Source organism: Syngnathus scovelli, chromosome 17, assembly GCF_024217435.2.
Source record: "Syngnathus scovelli strain Florida chromosome 17, RoL_Ssco_1.2, whole genome shotgun sequence".
Taxonomy (NCBI): Eukaryota; Metazoa; Chordata; class Actinopteri; order Syngnathiformes; family Syngnathidae; genus Syngnathus; species Syngnathus scovelli.
Window position 1 is genome coordinate 6,305,574 of NC_090863.1, and position 23,358 is coordinate 6,328,931.

Here is a 23,358-nt window from a genome sequence, read left to right on the forward strand (position 1 = left end):
TTCTGTGGTGTCGAGTACAAGCACCCCCACCCCCACAGCTCACCCACACACTGACAAATCCTAAACCCATAGGAGGATTGTTTGCACATATGGACTCCCAAATTTTTCACTGATGAATCAATGGAGCTTTTTCTAGTGACTTGAAAGACGCTCAGAAAAACAGATGGTTGGGTGCTGATTTTTCCAGGGTCTCTGACTTTTGTACCCTTGAAAAATGCATTTGCTACTATTTACAGGGTTCACATGGTGTTTGGAATGCGGACAAATGTCTAATGAATATTCAAGTCGCGATAAATGAACCCACGTTTCTTTGGAATAAATCCCAGATCATAAAAGGTTTTGTGATTTAGATTCGGATTGACTTTGTCAAAGTACAGCAACGGCTGACTTCCTTCCTATCATGAGAAATTTTGATGTCGGAGGACCCGCTTTATTTGCTATGAAGGCATTCAAAGTTGATTTTGAAAGGAGTGTGAACCCTTTATTTAGTGTGCTTGGCACCGTGATGTGAATAAAGCACATGGTGCTAATCCTGTGCCGCTCTTTTATGCCCTCTGCCTCCATTTTCATCTGCTTTGCTGCCATTGACGGAATAGTGTTTGTTCTTTTTTTCCTCACCAAAAAAACGTAACGGCTTTTTATTTTTGCATGTGTCGACGTACGCCAAATGAACTCTTGATTTGACGTCAGACACCTCAGCCCCTTTCACACAGCACATTCCATGGCCGGTTTGAAAGGGGCTGATATTAGAGATGGAATGTCAATATCCATTTGTGCTGTCCTTCATTTACAGGATTCGTAACTTTTTCCACGTTATTTTGTCCCCCCCTTCCCCCCCACCCAAATTCTCCTGACTGATTCCTGACTTGCGCCTCTTTCCTCTTCTCTCTTTCGCTTAGTCTTCATTTGTCCCGGGACTCTGAAAGGCATCGGCGACGCCACCTTCTTGTACGAGGCGGAGCAGCAAGCGGGCTCCTGGTGCAAAGACCCGCTGCAAGCCGGCGACAAGGTCTTCTTCATGCCCTGGACGCCGTATCGCACGGACACTCTCATCGAGTACGCCTCCTTGGAGGACTTCCAAAACAACCGGCAGACCACCACGTATAAATTGCCCCACCGGGTGGACGGCACGGGTTTCGTGGCCTACGACGGCGCCATCTTCTTCAACAAAGAGCGCACCCGAAATATCGTCAAGTTCGACCTGCGCACGCGGATCAAAAGCGGCGAGGCCATCGTCAACAACGCCAACTACCACGACACGTCGCCGTACCGCTGGGGCGGCAAGACAGACATCGACCTGGCGGTGGACGAGAGGGGCCTGTGGGTCATCTACGCCACGGAGCAGAACAACGGGCGCATTGTGGTGAGCCAGCTCAACCCGTACACGCTTCGCTTCGAGGCCACGTGGGACACGGCCTACGACAAGCGCTCGGCCTCCAACGCCTTCATGGCGTGCGGCGTGCTCCACGTGGTGCGCTCCACCTACGAGGAGGGCGAAAACGACGGCGCAGCGAGCCAGATCGACTACATCTACAACACCAAGCTGAGCCAAGGCGAGTACACGGACATCGGCTTCCCCAACCAGTACCAGTACATCACGGCCGTGGATTACAACCCCAGGGACAACCAGCTCTACGTGTGGAATAACTTTTACATCCTCCGCTACGATCTCCACTTCACACCGCCGGATCCCGTTGAAGGTGAGATTTCCTACAAAATGTTACCCACCAATCGGGGATGAGTAAATAATCGTTAGCTTCCTTCCCCTGAAAGCAGTTTGTGTCGGTCAACAAGAAGCTTCAGGCGGCATCTGACTCGGCTGTCATTTCGTTTCATGTCACAATCACGGGAGCCTGCGTCTCGACTCATTTGAGTGCTGACCACGCGCGTACGAGGATGTGTGATTGTAAATATTGAGCCGTATCAGAAATCCAATCAGAAATGACAGATTCACCTTGCAATGAGAGCGGTATTTCTCCCAGGGCGATTGCATGGCCACCAAAAAGCCTCTTCTTGATTACCATGAGGGACGCCGAGGCACTCATCCCAGCTGGGGCTCGGCCGGTCCCTATCGCATTCCATAATCCCCAAAACTATTACTGTCACTGGCCTCTCCAACCTTGCCTGACGTGCGGGTAATATATCTGAGAGGTATTGGCGAACAGCGTGACACGGGTTGTTTGCGCCTCCTTCTACCTCAAATTTGGTTGCCATGCCAGCGTCAGTGGCACCACAGGAACCTTTTTTGTATTTCTGCGCCAGGCTTTGATTTCAGATTCGCTCAGTGATGAATTTTGTCTGATTTGTTGGATTTTTTTCTTTTTTGAACTTGACATCTCAGGAGAAATTACGTGCGAGTATTGAAAAGCTGATTGGGGACAAAATATGGATTGAATGATATCAAATCATGTGGAATGGGAATGAATGAGGTATTTTTGGTGGGACAACGACGTGACATTGACGTGAATCTGTTGTCATTAGTAATGACTAGGGACGTTTGAAAATTTTGGGTTAACTTTTGTCAACTTGAACATTTTTCCCAAGGTGAATCGAACGAGCGTAATGTTTTGAATTGCAAATGGAAATGATGTGAATGTGATAGGGTCCATTTTTGAAGCGCTGAGAGGTGACATAAGTGACTTGCCATCAAACCGCTAATGTCCGCAATTATCTGTCCTCACTGAGCTGAGCTAAGCCTGCTTGGCGGAGAAACATCTTGACCCAACTTGAGTTCATCGCAGCACAGACTTATCAAAAATGATTCAGTGATTTTTAAATCGGACATTTTTTGGGGCATTTTAGGCTAATTTACCGAACCGAGAACTAACTTTACACCTGTTCGATTACGGCCACAGTTATCTGTACTCGTTGAACCGGGCGAAGTCTGCTTGGTGGGGGGGAAAAAAAAAAACTCTTGACCCAACTTGACGTCATGCTGGCGTATCAGGTTGCGCTTCCACATGACCAAGCGGCACCTCTGGATGCCAGCTGGAAATGCGATTGCCGACGCGGCCTTGTCGAAGGGACTTGTCGTCGACGACGCCTCAATGGGGGCTGTGTACTCCTGAACTCTGGCCTCTTGTCAACACGTCTGTTTGTTTTCCCGCTGGAGCCTGGAATCTGTCCAGCACCATAACTCCACACTCCAAGGGAGGGAAGGGGAGGCGGGGAGCTCCACCCCCCCCACACTCACAAGTATGGATCTGCTTTTGTTGAGGCTTCCATTATGAGTTTGATAAGGTGCATATTGTGAAGAACACTTTTAATGAGGTCTTGTACCTCCTCCACTGTTAACAACGTATATGAATGTAATTAACAAGTGAGTGATCATAATTGCCCTCTTTGTCTCGAAAGAGGCTGCGAGAAGGAAGAAACTGGCCATGGCGGAGCTTTTCCAATGCCTTTATGTGCTCTCTCAGCTACTGTTATGCTTCGCTAAACATAAATACCACATTACCTCGAAGCAGCAGGAACGGCTGCATTCCGTCAGAGAAGCCGACCGAACGCGCTTCATTATTTTATTCTTCGGTTTAAGTAGTAGCGCCACGTTTTATCGTGACTCTTTGCTTTTCATTCTTGAAATGTCGTGAGGGAAAATCTTGGCCTGGTTGGACCGTCGCTTGGAAATAATTGGCCCGTCACGTTTACACCTTCTTTTGGATTTATGGCAGCCGACAGCGTTCCCTTTACATGGGACGACCTATCCTGCACGACCATCTAATGGCTGTGAAATAATGTCAGTGCGTGGAACCAGGGGGCCAGTCCAGATGTAAAGGAAATTAATTGCAATCGTTGAGATTCACCGACCAATGAATCTCCAAAGTGTATTTCTCATTTTTTATTTCTACGCGACAAGTGTGTCATTTTATGGCACAAAATACAAAAGAAGATTCAAGGCAACTAGTTTGTGTCTGCTTTACCAAATTGGGGTACTTTTTCTAGTTCTTGGGCAACTGGAGTTCCAAATAAGAGCGCAGACCTTCACCAAGGCCAAACATGGATAATTTCAATGACCACCTTCAACAATATAAGTATTAGTCTTTTGTCAAGGAAAGGGAAAAAAACTTTAGATTCTCAACCAATTTGAATTCATGGCCATTACTTTCTTGTTCATTCTCCGCCTTTAACAAAATTAAATAGCTTTCGCCTAATCTGCTCGGTGATGACAGCAAAGCCTCCTTGGCTGAGTTAATCATTGTTCACCTTGTTGTTATTGCTTTGTTTGCGCTCGTGTTCGTCTTTCTAATTCCGCACTTGATTGATGTGATTAGCAAACATCCCTGTCGTTATTGATGATTCCGCTGATTGTTTCGGGCCACTTCGCACGTCATTAGAAGAAAACGTCTCTAAATGAATTGCAAACAGAGCATTGTTGATCCATCGATTGAGCTTCTTCAAAAGCACGCCGATAAACACCAAAGGCAGACGGCACCTGCGAGGCCACCTCACTGCTTTAGGAATAGTTCAGGAGAGCCAATAATTGCCAGGATCGTTTCAAACTAACAAGGAGCGAAAGGGGAGAATGACTTTGTCTTCCAGGTAACATTTGATCCGGGTCTTCAAAACAAGCAGTTTTAAGCCGCCGCCGTGTCGTAAGCATGAAATGGGTGTCCACTGTGAATTGAAATGTCAAACTAAGCCCGACTTTCCTTGCGTGCTTCTCCCAGCTGATTTTTGTGCGTGCGTGCCACTTCAGCGCGTTCTCATTTACTTGCGCATCCCTGAATGATGGTAAGCCTTCAAGTTGCCTGAATGCATTCAACTTTGAGACAATTGTACACGTACTATTTGACAGCAGCGGCATATAGAGTACAGAATACGCCGTGTCCCAATTAGTCAGCCAATTAGAATGGATGTCATGTCAAAAGATTTCTTTACAGTAATATGTCTATGCTAGCCCGCTAGACTAAACATGACATTCTGATATGTGTTGTGTTTGTGAAATATGAATTAAGCAGAAAAAAAACCCACCTATTTTAATCCATCTCAGAGGGCGGCCATTTTGCCACGACATCATAGTTGCTCAGGGTTCACAAAATGACAGCAAACGCCAAAAACAGGTGAGCCATGTGTGACGCAACTGCGATGTCATCTTCAGTTGACATCGAGTGGCAAAATGGCCGCCCTCTGAGGTAGCTAAAAACACTATTACTTATTTTGCTGCTTAATTCATACTCCAATTAATCAGAGAACCCTTAATGGACTCGTAGAGCAGCATAGAACAAATTCACTCCACCCTTCTGTAGTTGAATAAATACTCAGCCACTATTTGTAGACATGTACTTTTGCTCCTTTGTATGCATTTTTGTTGTGGCCGGTTAGCCTGTTTTCCTTGAATGTGCTATGTCTGCATCGCCACCAAATTCACTTCCAGGCCTCATAAATTACATGCGCGAGACACAAGCTTTTTCTGTCTGCTGCTCTTTAAAGAAGTGTCATGACCGTTGGACAGGCTGCTTTTTCATCTCCAGAAATAATATTCCGAAGTTAGCAACGGCACATGAATCGTCGCGTTTCTTTCTGCCTTCCACGCCGCAAAACCTCGACTGAAAAGCGGAACGGCGTTGAAGAAAGAGAAAGGCCTGATGTAAAATTCATGTCTTGTGGGATTTGTTTCACTGTCATTAATTACCAGCTCTTGCTTGAGGTGAAAAAGGCAAAAGGAGCAACTGTACTTGCTGTTTTTATCCGCGAATGAAAGCTAACCAACAAACCGTCTTTACTACCTTCTGTGGTTTCAAACAGAGCCACTTATCTCTCATTTTGGATGGAAAGTCGAGTTATAAGGACAAATTACATTCTATTGTAGATTTACACTCTACTACTTTAGGTCTAATGTATATAAATCCAAAGCAAGCAGCCTGTCAGCTTGGCTTCAATGTCGGTGGCTTTAGCGTCAAGCTAGCATTAGCTAGGAAAGAAAAAAAAGTCGAAATTGACTGTTCTGACACTAGTTTTCATGTGTCCGACCTACCGATTTTGCATTTTGTATTGTCAAAGCAAAGAAGGAAGGAGGCGTATCCAGGAATGTGTGCCTTTAATTTGCATTTACACCAAGAGGATTATTCTTGTCAGGCATTTTTTTTCCAAAATGTAAAACAATTAGAGGGAATTGTTGGGCTTAAAGTTGTCATTTGCTGACACTAAATAACTGGTATTAGGCAGCTTACGAGTCTTTTGGTTTTCTGGTGAAAGCGGTTGCCAATGTTGGCAGTGTTCGCATTTAGGGAAAATTAATATGTATATATTTTAGCACATCCACCGCACAAAAACTGAAACGTGGAACATGATGACTAAAATATTTTGTCATCGTAAATGACTCTGGGGAGCTCTGGGTGATTTCTTCTTATTTGTATTTCCCAAGATTGTCCAGGAGTTTTTTTTTTATTATTCTTTTTTACAGGCAGTTTGCAATTATACCTTGCTCTTCTACAGGCCTACTTTCAGGAAATCATTTACGCTATCAAAAGAGAGTACAGGAAGAAGTCTTTCATAAAACTCTGCAGTATAAAAATAAAGAGCATTTTGGAGGACTAATCGATCTGTGCCGTAAATAGCTTTGGGCAACTGTTGGGCTTGTGCGGGATACGCACGCGAGGCAGCCTGCTGCTTACGTCTGCCGTGGCGGTAAAAGAATGCCAAGTATTGACTTCTTGAGGAGCGGCGGGCGGGTGGGCGGCACGTTCACTCATCTCAATCATTACCTCGCTCATCAAGAGGATGCGCACGCATTTCTGCTTGGCTTGCACAAATGGAAAACTGACTCAACAGACAGGAACACAAAATAGAATAAGTGCAAATGAAGGCTTGACGCTTCATTTGCACAACAACCTAGCAATGTTGGAAGGCTTTTTCACATAACGTGGGCAACTATTCAGAGAGTCGTGCAAGATGAGCTGAAAATGCTGTATTGAGCACACCGAGTGGAAGAGCTGGCAATCATTTTGGAGCAAAAGACAAAAATTAAAGTTGTCGTCATGGAAACCAATACCAGACCGTTTTGAACCCTTTTCAGTCTTTTATATAGATTGACGTACGTAGAAATGGCATGGTTACAATTTATTACCTCCCACCAGTAGCATTATGATTTTTAAGCTTTTGCTCAATTCGAATTGATATGGTATTAACCTTCCCTGTCGACCATCCGTAGCCGACATTGGTCACAACCTAATTAATCAATCAACGAATCAGCTTCAAGTCAGCCCTTCCGATTTGCACGAGTGCGGCTGACACGCTGGAGCGTTGGGTAATTAGACACAGCTCGCGCCAAACAGAAAAATCGCTGTGGGGAAATGTGACAATTGCTCCTCTCTGTGGCGTGGTCCAGGCCTTACCGTATTTTCCGCACTATAAGTCGCACCTGAAAACCTCCAATTTTCTCAGAAGCCGACAGTGCGCCTTTTAATCAGGTGCGCCTTGTATATGGACCAATATTGAGCCACTACAGCAGGCGTGTCCAAAGTCCTGCCCGCGGGCCAAATGTTATATGGACAAAGTTTTAAAATGGGCCATTCATTGAAGGTGCGCCTTATAATCTGGTGTGCCTTATAGTACGGAAAATACGGTATATTTTTATTTTACTCACAGCAAACAGCTGTGGCCTACCGCCGCCGTGCAATCGGCTTTGTGTAATAAACTCATATATTCCACTTTGAAGGAAAAAGCAAATATTCCCCCGCCTGGCTGATTAGTGTGAATGCGACAGCGGGCCTCGTCCCCCAGGAAATGGAGATATGTGTGTGATAATGGAGTGTCAGATAGCATGAGATTGCATTTTCACACAATCGCCCTGGGAACCCGAAGACGGCACCGTCGCCAGACCTCATTGTCGAAAGCTGCTTTTATCTACCAATACAATCGGCTTGTTGTGGGTAGAAAAAAGACAAGTGACCATCCACACGCCTCTTCTCTTCATATTGGCCAATCCAAACGCTTTCCAGCCTTTTCCCGCCTGATTTCTGCTCTCATTTCCTGTTTATCTCGAGGCACTCAGCGGGAGATAACATCTCGTCTTGAATCACCTGCGTCGTGCCGCAAACAGCGAGCGCCTTCGCAAGCGTGATGTGCATTAGTAAAGCACAGGTTGACTTTGTAGACTCAATACTGGGTAATCATGTTGTTGCTGATGGTTGAGAATTTTTTTCCCCCCCAGAAATTGTGTTCGCCTACCAAGCGGCAAAAAGGCAAAAGTAAGCACGCTTTGTCTTCACTGCTGACATTTAATCAATCAGAGGTAGCAAATTTTGTTGGGAATTTTTTTTAAATTTATGGATTTAAGGAGGGGTCAAATGATGGATAGAAGATATTTACCTTCCGTCAAATAAAAGCCCGTTTGAAATCTTTTGCATTCAAAACTACAGCACCGACAAGGCATAAAAAATAAAAAATAGTAACATGGACCATTATTCAGCTGTGGTTTATTACAACATAACTCAACATAAGCTAATTGGTTTGGTTTGCTAAAAACATCCGGTTTATTAAAACCAAAATAATAAGTGTTTGTCCTGGTTTATTTAAAGTCTCACCAATTGGCCGTGGTTTATTTTAAAAAGTAATCAAGAGTTGATCATGGTTTATTAAAACACAGTTTCAACAATAGACCTCCGTTGGTTTATTACAACAATCTGCCCAGGTTTATTAAAACAAAGCATCCGGAGCCCGCTCTGTTTTTATTAGAAGCGAGTTAGACCAATTGGCCTTAATTTTTTACAACACAAGAATAGCAATAACAATCGGCCTGCTTTGTTTGATCACAAAGCAACAACAATTGGCCCTGGTTTAGGGCAACAAAGTGACAACAATAGTTTCCTTGGTTTATTCAACAAAAAACTCCAGATATGTAAACAACCCCCACCCCCATTTGCAGGTGAGTAAAAACAAAAAAAAATCTGCTATTTATTTTCACTAACATCTCCATTTCAGTGGCACCAGTTGGCGAACTTCCCGTCTCTTTACCGCCACCAAGAACAACCACCGTTATGGCAGCCACAGCGGCGCCCACCGCTAAAAAACAAGGTGACCCCTCAGCGGGCGGAGGAGCAGACCCGAGGGACGGCAGGGATCCGTTCGAGGACACCCGAGGGTCGTCGACGGCAGAGCCCATCTTGCCGGAGCTGCCGCCCACGCCCAGACGCTTCTGCGAGGCCGTCCAGCAGCGGGCCATCGACTGGCCCCAGACCCACACGGGATCCACCGTGGAGAGGCCCTGCCCTAAAGGCACCAGAGGTGAGTCCGCCACTTGTGTGATGATTGTTGAACCAATTGTAGACTTTTCAATGTTAGTGCCTTTTCTTGTTCATAGTGTATTTTGTGTTTTGACCACCAAAAAATTGTCACCAACGTTTTGATTTTGTGGCATTTTTGTCCAACATGTATTCCGAAAGAGCTAGCTTTAAAAAACTGGTTATTTCAACACTATGCTAACACGTTACTTTAAAAAAAAAAAAATCCCTGGACCGTTAAAACATTTTTTTCTGTTGGCGACAGTTTTACCGCATTCGTTTTTCCAGTGGGGCAAAATGTAAATCTGAAAAAAGCAGCAGCGCGTGGACAGTCAAGCAACCGTCTTGCGATAAGCACCATTAATTCTACTATCTCGGAGTCGTAATTGCGGGAGTGTATCCGCACGGTCATATTAGATAAGAATTAGTTCCAGTTGCTAAAAGTGTTGGACATCAAAGCCGGCCGGCAGCGTCGGCGCGCTGATGGCCATTATGCGGCTGGGCTGACAATTGTTAGCCGCGCATAGCGTCACCTTAGCACCCTCGTCTCATACGCGCGCACACCGACAGCACTGTCAAATTAAAAAGCGTCGGATCAAAGCCCGATTCAGACTTGTTTTGACTGAGGAGGGTTAAAAAGGGAAAAAGGACTACACGTGTTGTCATTGTTGTCAGAAAATAGGCATTCATTAGCCATAATCTGCTGTTTTTATTCCGGTCTTGAAGTGTTTCAAAAGTGTCTCGTCGGGGTTTTCTCTCCCCTTGAAGCTAACTGTGTTAAAAAAAAAAAATCCCCCTCTATGATTATTTTCCCTTATACCTTACAAAGCTGCCTTGGCTTAAGCAATGTTTGGAAATGAACACTTAGTTTCCTGCAGCGAAGTGTGTGAGTGAAATCTAAGCGAGAATATCCGAGCGCCGCTATTTTGGCCTCCTTCCAACGTGTGTTTGCCCGCTGCTACCGCAGGCGTCGCCTCCTTCCTGTGCACAGTGGCAGGGAGCTGGTGCTCCAAGGGCCCGGATCTCAGCAACTGCACTTCCCACTGGGTGACTCAAGTAGCACAAAAGGTAAGGGGAAAAAAAAAGACGTCGGTTGCGAAACTAAATGAAATGACGTGAAAATTGTATCGTGGAAATAGAATCCAAACTTGAGTCTAGAATACAACCGGTTCGGATTGAACCGAATGCTTAACCAAATTATTTTGGTCCCATTAAGTCACAGGTGTTAAACTTAAGGCCCGGGGTCCAGATACGGCCCGCCACATCATTTTATGTGGCCCGCGAAGACAAATTGTGCATCAAATTCGTGTGTCATTGCTAGAATTGCAAATTTTCTTCATTTTTAATATCTTTTTTTAAATATTTGACCAGTTTTTACTCGTCTGATTTGAAAATGAGTTATTTGTCAGTTTGTTTTGTAATTTTACTGTATATAATATGAGGTGCTCCTACATTTATTTGGGTTGACGGTCATAATGGCCCTCCGAAAGAAGCTATCACTACAATGCGGCCCGCGAAAAAAATTAGTTTGACACCTGCATTAAGTCTACTGATACTTGTTTGTGCTTACCTAAAGATGCTAAATTAGCATAAAAATGCTACTAGGATTTTTCCATTGAGACTCTGTCCCAACCTGTCTCATTGCATCTATTGGTGTTTAAGTTTAAATGAGACTTAATACTTTAAAGTCACTTTGATATCTAGGGTGCCAACATCAAAAACATTATTTCTGACCCGTTAAGGCCACCATACTTGAAAAACATCTGAGAACAATAAATTCACGAGCTCGCCACTTAAGAGTGTGGTTGTCTCGAGTTAAGGCGACAGTCGTTTGGCGGCGACAATCAAAGGCCGACAGCTTATTTCTTCAGTGATTTGTCCACTTTGATTTTCGACAAAACAATGCGCCACGTATCTGATGCAAGCCACGATGGGGAAAAACACATCCCAGACGTAGCGAGTTCAGACAGAGTTCCTGGGTGCTGTCAGGAAACATTTTGGCAAATACATCAAATGGGAACCGAGCTCCTGTCCCAAACTACGTGTCAGATTTAAGGACAAAAAAAAAAAAAGAGAGAGCGAGTCATAAAAATACGTTTGTATCTTAAAAACATTTCTGACTCCAACTTCTTTTCATGTTGCAGAGAGTTTAGCAGCTGCAAAATAAATCGTGAACGCTGACGACAGCTTCAAAGCTGACTTGGAGCAACAACAAACACTTTTAATTGCCTGAGAAATTTTGTTTTTATTCCATAGTGAGGACTATTTGCATGTGAAAAGCATCCTTGTAGTTTTTTTTTATTTTTTTGGTCTGATCGTTTTGTAATAGACCGGGATTAATCTCTGTTTTGCCGCTTAATTAATATTTTTCTGAATGGCGATATAGCCCTGTTTATTCAAGAATTGAGGAGGGGGGGGCAAAATATGGCAATAATTGATAGCTGTAATAATTTTATTGGGTAAAAATCTTTTTTTTTTTCAGTCATGATAAATTGACTAAGTGCAGATGTGGGAAAGCTTCATTTGTGATGCAGCACAACTCATGCGAGCGCCCCCACCGCTAATAGTTTAAACTCTGCCCCCTCTCTACTACCACCCAACCCCCCCGCCGCCACATCCAGATCCGAAGCGGCGAGAACGCAGCCAACCTAGCCAATGAGCTGGCATTCAACACACGTGGCCCCGTCTTCGCTGGTGATGTCAGTTCCTCTGTGCGCCTCATGGAGCAGCTTGTAGACATCCTGGACGCTCAGCTGCAGGAGCTCAGGCCCAGCGAGAAGGACTCGGCAGGACGCAGCTTCAACAAGGTACTGTGACGCGTGATCCTTTTTAGGGCCCATTGTGATCATCTCGTCTTACCCCAGCGGGGTTAAACGGCAGGACGCCGGCTGGGCGAGGCGGCGCGTGCCCTTGTTTTACATATAAGCAAGAATCACAGCGACCCCTTTTTGTTTGCTTGAAATTGACCCAAAATGGGAACGCTGTGAGAATTCAACACGGCTCTATTTTAAGAACAGCCACTCGGCGAACGATACCGAGCGGCAGACGAACGAGGAGATGCGCTCCGCATCAAACGTTGAGCGAACGCCCGTGATGTTCCAACACCTCCGCCGCATGGCTAGGTGATTGACGGTTGTGAAGCCGCGCATTGTTATTCAGACGGCGCCTAATCTGTAAACAAAATGTTTTGCACCCAAAGACGCCCGTTTGTTCGCAGGATCGCAGCTAGTGGGCGTCTTCTAATTTTATCCCTTGAGTAGGCAGGATGTGCTTTTTAATGCATGGAACAAGTCGTTTGGTTATTATTAGGGATGGGCGAGTATCGGCATCTGTGCCAATACTTGCCTTAATTTCTAGTCGAAATTACAGGGATAGGAAATTGATATAAATGTTGCTCTATTTGGGATATATAGGTCTTTAAAAGTATCTGTCATTCTCTTAGAAGGGAATTTTATGTATCAAAAGTATTATAGTATCGTTTCATGGTATCGGTATGGTGAGAAAAAGTGGTATCGAACATCTACAACAGTTATTATTATCATTAAATGCTAAATAAATGTGATTATTATACTGTGTTGCAAATTATTATGCAAATGGGATTTTTTCTAATTGTAGACTATCCAAATGGAACTCACTCAGCATCATTTTTAAGTCATTAATTGTTAGAGAGTAACTTAAGGAACACATAAGTAGTCTCAAAAAATGAAAAAAAAAAATGGCTGCCTCCATAAGATATCATTTTATTCCTCTTTGGTCCATTCTGTCCATTCTGCTCTGATTATATTACCCACGTTTTACCAAGCATGCTGATAAAGCAGAATTAATAACTTTTAGACATCAACCTCGAAAAGAACATTTTTATCTCGTTGTTGTGAGAGTGCCGTCGTTTGTGATTGGACTCAGTTGGGTGAAAGCAAGAGGGAGTCATTCAAGAGCCACAAAAGGAGTTTGTCGTTTATTATTCTCTCCTTGGCAGAAGGTACAAATAATCTCGTGGTACATTGTTTATCATCCTCTGGCTTGCGATGCCAAAGGGAGAATCCCCACATCCAAACGACAGCTTTTTTTTTTCCCTCCCTCGTTTCTCACATCTCGGTGTGAAGAGGTGTCGCATCGGTTTGAGACGATCCCTCTAAAGACTTTCTCTTTCCGCCCTTCTTCTTCTCATTAGCACTTGTAATTTATGGTAAGTGGCCTGACTTGGCACTTCCTTTTTCTCACTACTGTCTTTCTTTATTTTTCGTGTTTGTGTGGAAAGCTTCAAAAGCGGGAGAAGACATGCAGGGCGTACATGAAGGTACAATCGGAGAGCCTTTAACATGACGTTTTTGTTCCGAGTCTTGGAAGCATGCAAATTATTATTATTATTTTTTTAACAGCATCTCTGCATAATGTCCTTGATTGTTTTACACTCTGTGTGCTTGGCTGCCTCCCCATGAAACCCGTTCCATCTGCGAGTGTCAATAGCGTTCCATCTTTGTGCTATCGCTCCATCTTCTTTTCATTTCTGTCCACACTCCCGCTCACACCCTAATACGTCCTTTCTCGCTGCGTCTTCTTCTGGACTCGCTATACATCGTGTGAATAATTGCCTTCCCACGGCGGTAATTGCACCTCCCTGTCAGCCAGAAGTGTGATCAAAGTGGCATTATGCGTCACTTTTCACATTCTACAATTCATTTCATCTCCTGTGCCGTCTTCTCTATAGCATCAAATAAAATGAAAAATTGTCCCCCTCTTGCAATGGCGTTTTATCTCTGGAATTAATTTCGGACTGTCATTAGCATTTTTCTGCTAACAAAAAAAAAAAGATTTAAATTCAAATCAAATTCAAATCCAGCCATCAGTCAGGTGTTTCTTCTCCAAAATAAAGCCAGGATGTAATGATCTCCTCCGTAGACAAATACAATGCTGCTCAGCCTCTGGCTAGTGATATACTTTTGGCGGTATGTCAAACTGGTTGAGTGGTTTGAAACAGCATCACATGAATGTAAATATTAGTGCAGCATGGGGGGAAAAACAACTTGTAATAACACAACTTCCAACTGCTTTCAAGCAGCCTCTCACGGGCTCTTCAAATGGAGCCAAGGCTGTACAAAATTCCGTTTATAGTCTTTTTTAAAAAATAATAATATAATATATATATATAATAGTTCAGTACTTGTTATATTTGCAGTTTCCAGCGTGAGTTAGAGCCCTAAAAATCCTTCTATGCAAGTAAATTTTTTAGGTCTTCATTACTCGAAATGTCACTTCAAAAGAAAAGAGCTACCCTTTTTTTTTTTTTTTTTTTTTACAAATCTGTTTTGTTTCTGTTCCCATCCTGGTTCTCAATGTGAACCAATTATTAACCTTAAAAACAAACCCAATTGTGATTTTGGACTCACTATTAAAAAGCATCAAGCCATGATATAATATAGCGACTGAAAATATATTCTCAGCCAAACATGGCAATTTTTGGCACGGGGCTTTTTTTTTTTTTTTTTTATTCAAATGCTCTGTTCTCTATCATTACCTTCAGTTTTACTTTCGATAAAATATTCCACAGCACCCTCGGTCACATGAACAATAATAATACACACAATCCAAAAAAGTAAACATAATATATGTCATATAAACGATGTTATTCATGGTTAACCACCATCTTGCGCAATAGAAATAAACAATACGACGGAGTCCTGAACTAGCGCTGGCAAGGTCGGCGTTGTTTTACCAACATACGATACTCGCGTGGAATGTTTAGCTTACTTGCAACTTATCATAAAGCAGGAAATGAAAGGATTGACATTGAAAACAAGGCAATTTCTTTCCACCATTTTGCTTCAGACTGCCACTTTGGACACAGATTTGATGATAATGCCCCGTCTTCCTTGGGGGGGGTGAATTCAAGGTCACGACAGGCTCAAGATTATTCTTTGCTGGATTTTTTTTTTTTTTTTTGGGGGGGGTTGCTCTCTCCCTGTGGCCTTTTGTCATTCTTCTTCTTCAATAAATTAGATGAGCGAAGGTGAAAAAAGATGCTTCCTTTTTGTCTTCCTTTAAGTTCTCCTTTCTCCTGAGCTTACTTGGGTCATAATTTTGTCGATATATCAGTTGTTGTCACTGTCGGCCATGCATGCCCTTTTTATCGTTCACCCCGGCTCGCTCCCTCCCCCCCATTTTGTTATTAAAACCCAAAATGTGCGTGGCTGACATTTGACGTGTGGTTACAGGCCATCGTGGACACGGTGAACAATCTCCTGAAGCCCGAGGCTCTGAAGTCGTGGCGCGACATGAACTCCACAGAGCAGACGCACGTCGCCACTATGATGCTGGACACCCTGGAGGAAGGAGCCTTCGTCTTTGCCGAGAACCTCATCGAGCCGTCCATCGTCAAAGTGCCCGCCGAGAACATCGGTAAGTGGCCCGTCACTCACAATGCTCGCCCTATTACTCGTCTCGCCGGCTGGCCCGCCGCCATCTTAAAGTAAAAGGAAATGTCTCAGCCGCTCCAAGACGAGCGTAATCCTCCACGGGTGCTTTTCTTTCTTTGCTTTTTTTTTTCTTTCTTTTTCTTCAAGGTGGTATCAGTCAGGTTAGCTTTCTACCTCATTGATTTTCCATCAGGCAAGTCACCTCATCGAGCAGCGGATGAACTAGGAACACACTCCCGGAGCTCGAAACAAAGACGCCATGTGAAGGACATTGTTCCACTGGCGTGGCCTTGGCTTTCCTAACTGCCATTTACCCGAGCTGATCGCCAACTTTGTTCCTTGTCCGAGCGCTGATTAATACTTTTTTTTAATGAGCTGTGGGCAGTTCTTAGGTTTCTCTGAAGTAATGAGGGACCTCGGTAGACAAAAGCAGAATTTCAGAGTCAAAGGACCATTTCTCTCACGCTTTAAAGGGGGAACGATTATTCAAAAGGTGCTTTTTAATTGCCTAATTGTTGGGTCCCTTGAGTGCCTCCCAGAATTTATATTCAAGTCAGAAGTAGTAGTCTGCCAATTTGCAATACCTTGGAGATGTAAAATAAATAAATAAATAAATGCAATCGCTGAAATAAACGAATAAATTAAAAAAAAACTGAATCGCTGAAATAAACGAATAAATAAATTAAAAAAAAAACTGAATTGCTGAAATAATAAATGAATAAATCAAATCGCTGAAATCAACAGGTTATACTGCAATCATAATGCAAACCAATCTGTGGCTTTATCACTTCAATTTTTAACGTTACACAAAACAAATTGTGCTGTCGTCGGCAGAATTGTCAAGATATTTACTTGAATAGATGACGCGAGGCTCTCGAGTCACTTCACTACTCCCAGGTGTCACTCGGTGAGCTGAAGTGAAAGTATCATATCCGACCTCCTTTCACGAGGTGAGAAGAAGCCAGTGCTGCCGTTCGGATCCAATTAGCAGGTGACCCAAACAACACCTCCGGCTGAGCGTCAGCAACACACACTGGAGCCCGGTTGCAAACGCAGCGCTTGAAGTAACAAAAAATAAAATCAAGACAGACAGCCAAGACCGGAGAGGGCAATCCCTCATCTTTGTCTGTCAGGAGCCATCTATCTACGGAAAGCCAGGCCATTTTCTGGTGCGAGCCAGCGAGCGGCGGCGTCGTCCTCCTGACCCCGTCGGTAATTTCGTACATCAAAGGCAGCGCCACCCGGCAGCTGGCGCGGCGGCGGAGAGGAGGGGCTGTGGGAATTTGGAGGATTTTCACAGAGATTTGCTCATGGAGCCCAGAGTCATCTAAAGCCACAGGGGGTGGGGGGGGGGGTTGAGGACGTCAAAGTAAAAGCTCAATGATATTTTTGATCCTCTGAATATTTGACATTCATGCGGCAGGAAGGCTGCACGCTCATCCTTTTGCAAGCACAATGCCTTGTTGTTATTTATTTCTTTTCTATCCAGCAGCCTCCAAACGTATTTGGCGGTAAGTAAATGGCACTGCATGGGGTCTTGTTTTCTCACCGCTACAATGAACCTCAACAAGCACCTGACGGTTGCTTTTCTTCTTTGTTTTTGCTCTATTAACCATTCTTGTCTTGTTTTTTTTTTTCTCCCTCCCGTAACTGATGCATTGCCCCTCTCAGTGATGGATGTGTACGTGGTGAGCACAGACGGCCAGGTGCAGGACTTCAGGTTCCCACAGACCAGCAGGGGCGGATCCACTCTCCAGCTCTCCTCCAACACGGTCAAAGTCAACAGTAAAAATGGTGAGAAAAAAGTCAATTGCAAGTCAGCCTTTCTAGATGAACCTGCCCTCATTTTTTGTGGCGCATCAAGTTTTAATAATAATAATACCATAACAAATATGCTATGACAATGATTGATGTAATCAGTTCACGAAATAAAAAAAATTAAATAAAAAAATCATATATTAAAAAAATATTCTCATTATTTTTATTAATTAATTAAAAACAAATTTAAATTAAAAAAATAATCTTAAAAAAATAACCTCTACATTAAATTATGGCAAATAAAAAAAGTATCAGACCCTATGTAAACTGTGACCCCACTCACTCCCACAAAAAGAAATAACGCAAATCCCTCAAGTGTCATCTTTCTTCTGCTCCGAGGTTGATTTCATGCCTGCGTGTGTGTTCTCCTCCCCCGCCACTCTCATGTGCGTGATGTGTTGCAGGTGTGGCCAAGCTGGTCTTTGTGCTGTACAAACACCTGGGTCAGTTCCTCAGCACGGAGAACGCCACGCTGCGGGGCCTCGGGGACGGCGGCGCGCATAACCTCTCGCTCACGGTCAACTCCCACATCCTCTCCGCCTCCATCACCAAGGAGTCCAGCCGCGTGTTTGTGGCCGACCCCGTGATCTTCACGCTGGAGCACCTGGACGTAAGACCGCAGCTGCGCGCAAATCCGCCGACGCCCGACGCAAGCCATTAGAGGGAAAACGTCAATGTTGCACTTTTGTCACACATAGCAATTAGCCCAGAACACAGCGGAGAATCGCAAAAGTCGAATTCCATCCGCGCGTCGCTATAGTAACCCTCGTTGCATCTCGTCTTTCTTTTATTCCCTAATTTGGATCTCTTTCATGCACTTCCTTCCCACCTTGGCGCGCACTCAAAGAATATAAATTGACACTTATTTGTACAACGCACTCCCCTCCTCGCCGGCGCAGTCAGAGGCCTGAAAATGTACAAGGTGCGGCCATGCATATTGCAGCGCGCCCGCCGCTCATGTATGATTCATTTTTTTTCCCCTTCCTCTTCCATGCAGAAGGAGAACTACTACAATCCCAACTGTTCCTTCTGGAATTATTCCGAGCGGAGCATGATGGGATACTGGTCCACTCAGGGCTGCAAGTTGTTGGACACTAACAAGAGTCACACCACCTGCTCCTGCAACCACCTCACCAACTTTGCCATCCTCATGGCCCACCGGGGGAACGTGGTAAGTGGGGGGGAGGAGCTTATTCTATTTCACTGTGGTCACCATCTAATATTTCACACATACGTGGTGGAGAATCGCTGAAAACGGGACGGCCGCAGCTTCGACTTCCTTCCTGCGTTTTGCTCACCAAATACAATTTAACGACATGACGAATTGTAAACGTAGCGAGGACGGGGCGCCGTCGTAAATGCGGGGGGGATGGCTTTGCGGCTGATTGAATAATGCGTCCCCTGCTCGTGAACCCGTCCCCCCCCTCGTCATCTGTCTTAACCTCAACCTTAACCGCAGCTTGAAAGCGGAGCCCCCCGAGGAAGGGCTTAGCCTCTCGCCAATTGCCTTCGCAGCACCTCCGCCGCAGCCCTCGCCTTCAATAAAAGTGCAAATATCATAGGAGGATTTGCCCGACTTGCAGGAGTGATATTTTGCGAGCGGCACTCTGCTATTTTCACTTTTGTGTGAAACGGGCTTACTTTTTAGATCTTTGACCTCAGAAAGATGAAAGCGCCACAAGTAGCTCCGCATTACAGCTCTCTCCAAATGGCACTCGGTGGGCCGCAGATCTCCGGCAAGGCCAAACAAGCATGAACAGATTGCGCAACATTTTTTTTTTTCCCCCATTCATGTTGCCACCTTTTATGTCTCTACCTACAGAGCAAAGGGAGCGTCCACGAACTCCTCCTCACCGTCATCACTCGGATGGGCATCGCCGTGTCGCTGGTGTGCCTGGCCATCAGCCTGTACACCTTCTGCTTCTTCAAGGGCCTGCAGAGCGACCACAACACCATCCACAAGAACCTCTGCCTCAACCTCTTTGTCGGCGAGCTCATCTTCCTGGTGGGCATCAACATGACCGAACCCAAGGTAACCAAGGTTTTTTTTTTTTCCTCCTCGTCTTCAACTCCCCATTTAAGGTCTGACGGAAATGCCACCTCGATTCAACTTCTCTTTCTCCCGTCAGCTGGTGTGCTCCATCATCGCCGGCGTCCTGCACTTTTGTTTCCTGGCGGCCTTCGCCTGGATGTGCTTGGAGGGCGTGGAGCTGCACCTAATGCTGGTGGAGGTGTTTGAGAGCGAGTTCTCACGCCGCAAGTACTACTACCTGGCCGGCTACCTTTTCCCGGCGGCCGTGGTGGGCTTCTCGGCGGCCGTCGACTACCGCAGATACGGCACGCCGCGAGCGTAAGTTCGCCAATCCTACTCCGTCACTTCCGTAATGATGGCGATGACCTCTCTCTGGCCCGCTGGAAAATTTACACCCTGGCTAAGTGTAAAGCCGCAACACTAATGAATGCACCGGTTTTTTTTTTTTTTATTCTTTGCACGCTGGTAATTGCCGACCTTGTCATTTAAAAGGTTGATGTGCTTCTCTTTTGCCGGCTAGCAAAAAGAATTATTTATTTATTTTCATTTTGCGTCTTCATTCCTATGGCACATTTGACGCTTGTCACCAAAAGTATTGGGACAGTGAGGGCGAATCTATTTCGGCTTGACAACTCGAGATGAATCTGAGACAAATATCAGCATCTGATTTGAAATCCAAAACATTTATCTCAATGCCGAGGAACAGCAACTCGACTCTGAGCCTTTCCCCGCCGAGCAAGTTTCTCATCCTCAGATGTGTCCTGTTCCATTAATTATTCAAACAAGAAATGCCGCCCCACTTTCGGATTTGGTTTTCATCTTTGAAGACGAGTTGCCTTCTGTGGATGAAAAGCTGAATTGGGATCCTCCCAAATCCAAAAGTGACTCAGTTCCAGAGCGTCTGATCCAAATTAGTGGAGTCAACCTGCTGTATGTTCACCTTGAGCTGAGCGTAGGCATGACCACAACAACAAAAAAAAAAATCAATGGATCCCCAATATCTCAATTCACCATGGCAACAGCGAGAAAAATGTCAAGTTACATACTTCCTACTCCCTCGGTAGTGAAGATGCTACTGTGAGTGTTTGGTATCTATGGAAATATATCCCAAAAACAAAACTGCCGCGGCCGAGAAACCGCGTGAAAGCAAAGTGATGGCGAAGATGCATAACGTTGCGTAACGTTTCACCGCACTTTCAAATCATAGCATATAAGCGAAAAGGCATTTTGTTGAATAACATCTGATTTTCATCAAGCAGCAACTGAGATGCGTACTTGGAAGCAGATTCAAATGGAATAGTGGATCAAAACATCATTCAGGAAGCCATGATTGGACTTCAATTTGATTTTATTCATACGGTACTAATTGATCGTTGATTAAGTAAGCATTCATTTAATATTTGACACATCTCCATTTGTGGCAATTTTATTCACATATTTGTGCTATTGATTTGTGACCGTTTATATAAACTAATTGTAAAAAAAAAAAAGGATTACCGTTTCAGTTCCGCTCAGCCAAAAAAGGGACACTCCCATCCATACTATTGTTCACAAGCTAAAATTATATCTGCTGTAATTAGACAGCATTTGTAAATGTAAAATTATTGAAACCTCTTGAACCTTATTTAGGCTTTTTAATGACCTTTTTTGTCCTCTGCAGGTGCTGGGTGCGGGTGGACAACCATTTCCTCTCGAGCTTCGTCGGCCCAGTTACTTTCTTAATCGTGGTAAGTCGAAAAAACTATGAACTCAGGTTATGGATTTTTTTTTTTTTTTGTGGTAATGCAAGCCGCCTCCGGATCAATTTGCATGAAAGCCAAGTGGTGCCATTAGCGCCGCTGACACGAGGACATCTGCGGCATCCACTCGGCCATGAAAAATCCTTTGGAATCAGAAACAACTTAAAGGCTTGCTCCGAGGAGGAGGAGGAGGAGGAGGATGATGGTGGTCTCATCTAGAGTTGTCACGGGCATGAAGGTCATTTGCTCAGTCGGAAAACAAGATGGAAGAAACGAGTGGGTGGGCAATATGACCTTTGGCGGAGGATCGTGTCTTGTCTCCCTGCCGGATACACAATTTAAAAGACATTTTGTTTGAACCCAATCATTTGAGCAAAAGTATTGGAACAAGATACGTAAAAATTACACCAGCTTGACGTATACCTTCCAGGAAGGAGCCATGATGTCAGACATGACTGCAAATTATGCCTTGCACCATTGAGAGACTTTTAAATGAACAAGTATCGGTTCTTGGTATCGGCGACGACTCAGTTGTATGTGATTCTACTTGAAATTGCAATAACCTCAGTTCACTAAAATACCATTTCCTCAAATAGTGGCCCCAAAATTAATCCACAGCATGTATCGATAAGTGCCTTCTCCAAAATGAACAAGCAGATGTCCCTTTTGACGACCCCGTCCACAAAACCGCCATGTCCGTAGCTTGTAAAATCAAGCTCGGAATTGCCTGAGAGTACCTTTTTTATAGATGAATTTGGCAGGCGAGTAAGAAAGACCTTCAGAGCCCGAAAAGGCTTTCTCCTCCTGTAAATTTGATCGGCTGTTGTCGTTACTGCCTTAAATGCATCATGCAGACAGAAGTCAAGTGCAGCAGACCGGCACAAAGCATCCGGAAGACGGTGGCCTCACCTTCTGATCGTTAACGTTCCCCGCAAGCTTTCCTTTTGTTTCGTCAGGAAATAACCTTTTGAGGAGATTTCAGGAGCTCTGGACACATTTTGGAAATTAGGTCGTTGGGCGTTGTTAAAGCATTTCAACCAAGCATATATTTTTAAAAGTTCAATAAAGGCCTCCACCCTAATCGAGTCATCCCCAAATTGGAGGCCTCCCCCTTTCTCTGCTTGAAGATACAGAATACAGTTGTTGGAGTATATTCCTGTCACGCCAGGCACTTCATCACATTTTGAATCGTTTCTTTTAGTCGATACTGCACGCTGGAATTCATTTCAAAGGTGTTATGCGAAATTGAAGCCCGTCTCTTTCCTTTTCCGCACGCTGGCTCTGAGCCCTCCGGTGCTTCCCGGGACACCAGGAATGTTGGAAAACATGACGGGATGAATGGCTCGAAAAAATATGGCACCTCACCTTCATTCTTTTCCCCTCAAGTGCTTGTCTGGAGCCTTTCAGATCATTTTCGCTGCCTCCATATGAAGCATGTTGCCGCCTGAGGTCGAGCGCTGGCGTTAACCTCTTATTAACCCTCCCCCCCCTCGAGAAAATCTGCTGAAGTATTTAATTTTTCGCTCGGTAACCTTTCCGCCACCGTGCTCGAAAGTCAGTCTGACTCTAAGTGCACCGCGTTTCAGCGTGACACGTGTTTGTTTTGACAGGTCAACGTCCTCTTCCTGGTGGTGACCATGTACAAGATGGTGAAGAAATCCACCTCCATTCCACCCGATTCCTCCAGGCTAGGGGGGATCAGGTGAGAGTCATCCCTCGGGGACGATCAGGTGTTGCTCAGTCTAAAAACAGACAGTACCGCACTGCTACTGAAAGATGCATTTAAAATATGGACCGTGAAGGCATCGCGGCCATTTCATGTCGAGGTCGTGCTGAGGGGATGTATGAAACGTAGCCCGGCAGATCTCTCTGACTGCCGTGGCAGCTCCTGTCAAACTGCGACCACAAAGTACAAAATATCACATTGGACTTGAAAATTGTTCGAATAGACGTATAATGTTAATTGAAACTTACATGAAAGCTTCGAGTCGACTCGCATTGAATATTTTTAATTCCAAGGTCAGTGCGGTAGTGCGTAAAGGCCAAAATCATAAAAAAAATAAAAAATGTCTCCAGGTCGTATATTTTATTTTTGCTCATGACAGCATCACGAGATTTGCTTTCTTTCTATCGGA

General features: G+C 44.6%; 1 protein-coding gene across 11 annotated transcripts in view; it reads left to right on the forward strand.

Annotated features, from left to right (window-relative positions):
• LOC125985293 (adhesion G protein-coupled receptor L2) overlaps nucleotides 1-23,358 on the forward strand; it is a 68,982-nt gene that overhangs the window by 35,825 nt on the left and 9,799 nt on the right. For 7 of the 11 annotated variants that reach the window (XM_049747966.2, XM_049747965.1, XM_049747969.1 and 4 more), the window contains 13 exons: nucleotides 900-1,700; nucleotides 8,923-9,225; nucleotides 10,189-10,289; nucleotides 11,843-12,028; nucleotides 13,480-13,518; nucleotides 15,434-15,617; nucleotides 17,306-17,428; nucleotides 17,857-18,062; nucleotides 18,450-18,623; nucleotides 19,275-19,484; nucleotides 19,582-19,802; nucleotides 21,145-21,211; nucleotides 22,834-22,925. In XM_049747966.2, the coding sequence (XP_049603923.1) occupies nucleotides 900-1,700; nucleotides 8,923-9,225; nucleotides 10,189-10,289; nucleotides 11,843-12,028; nucleotides 13,480-13,518; nucleotides 15,434-15,617; nucleotides 17,306-17,428; nucleotides 17,857-18,062; nucleotides 18,450-18,623; nucleotides 19,275-19,484; nucleotides 19,582-19,802; nucleotides 21,145-21,211; nucleotides 22,834-22,925 (2,707 nt within the window). The remainder of the gene's footprint in view (nucleotides 1-899; nucleotides 1,701-8,922; nucleotides 9,226-10,188; nucleotides 10,290-11,842; nucleotides 12,029-13,479; nucleotides 13,519-15,433; nucleotides 15,618-17,305; nucleotides 17,429-17,856; nucleotides 18,063-18,449; nucleotides 18,624-19,274; nucleotides 19,485-19,581; nucleotides 19,803-21,144; nucleotides 21,212-22,833; nucleotides 22,926-23,358) is intronic. The other 4 variants (XM_049747968.1, XM_049747970.1, XM_049747976.1 and 1 more) reach the window with 1 other exon arrangement.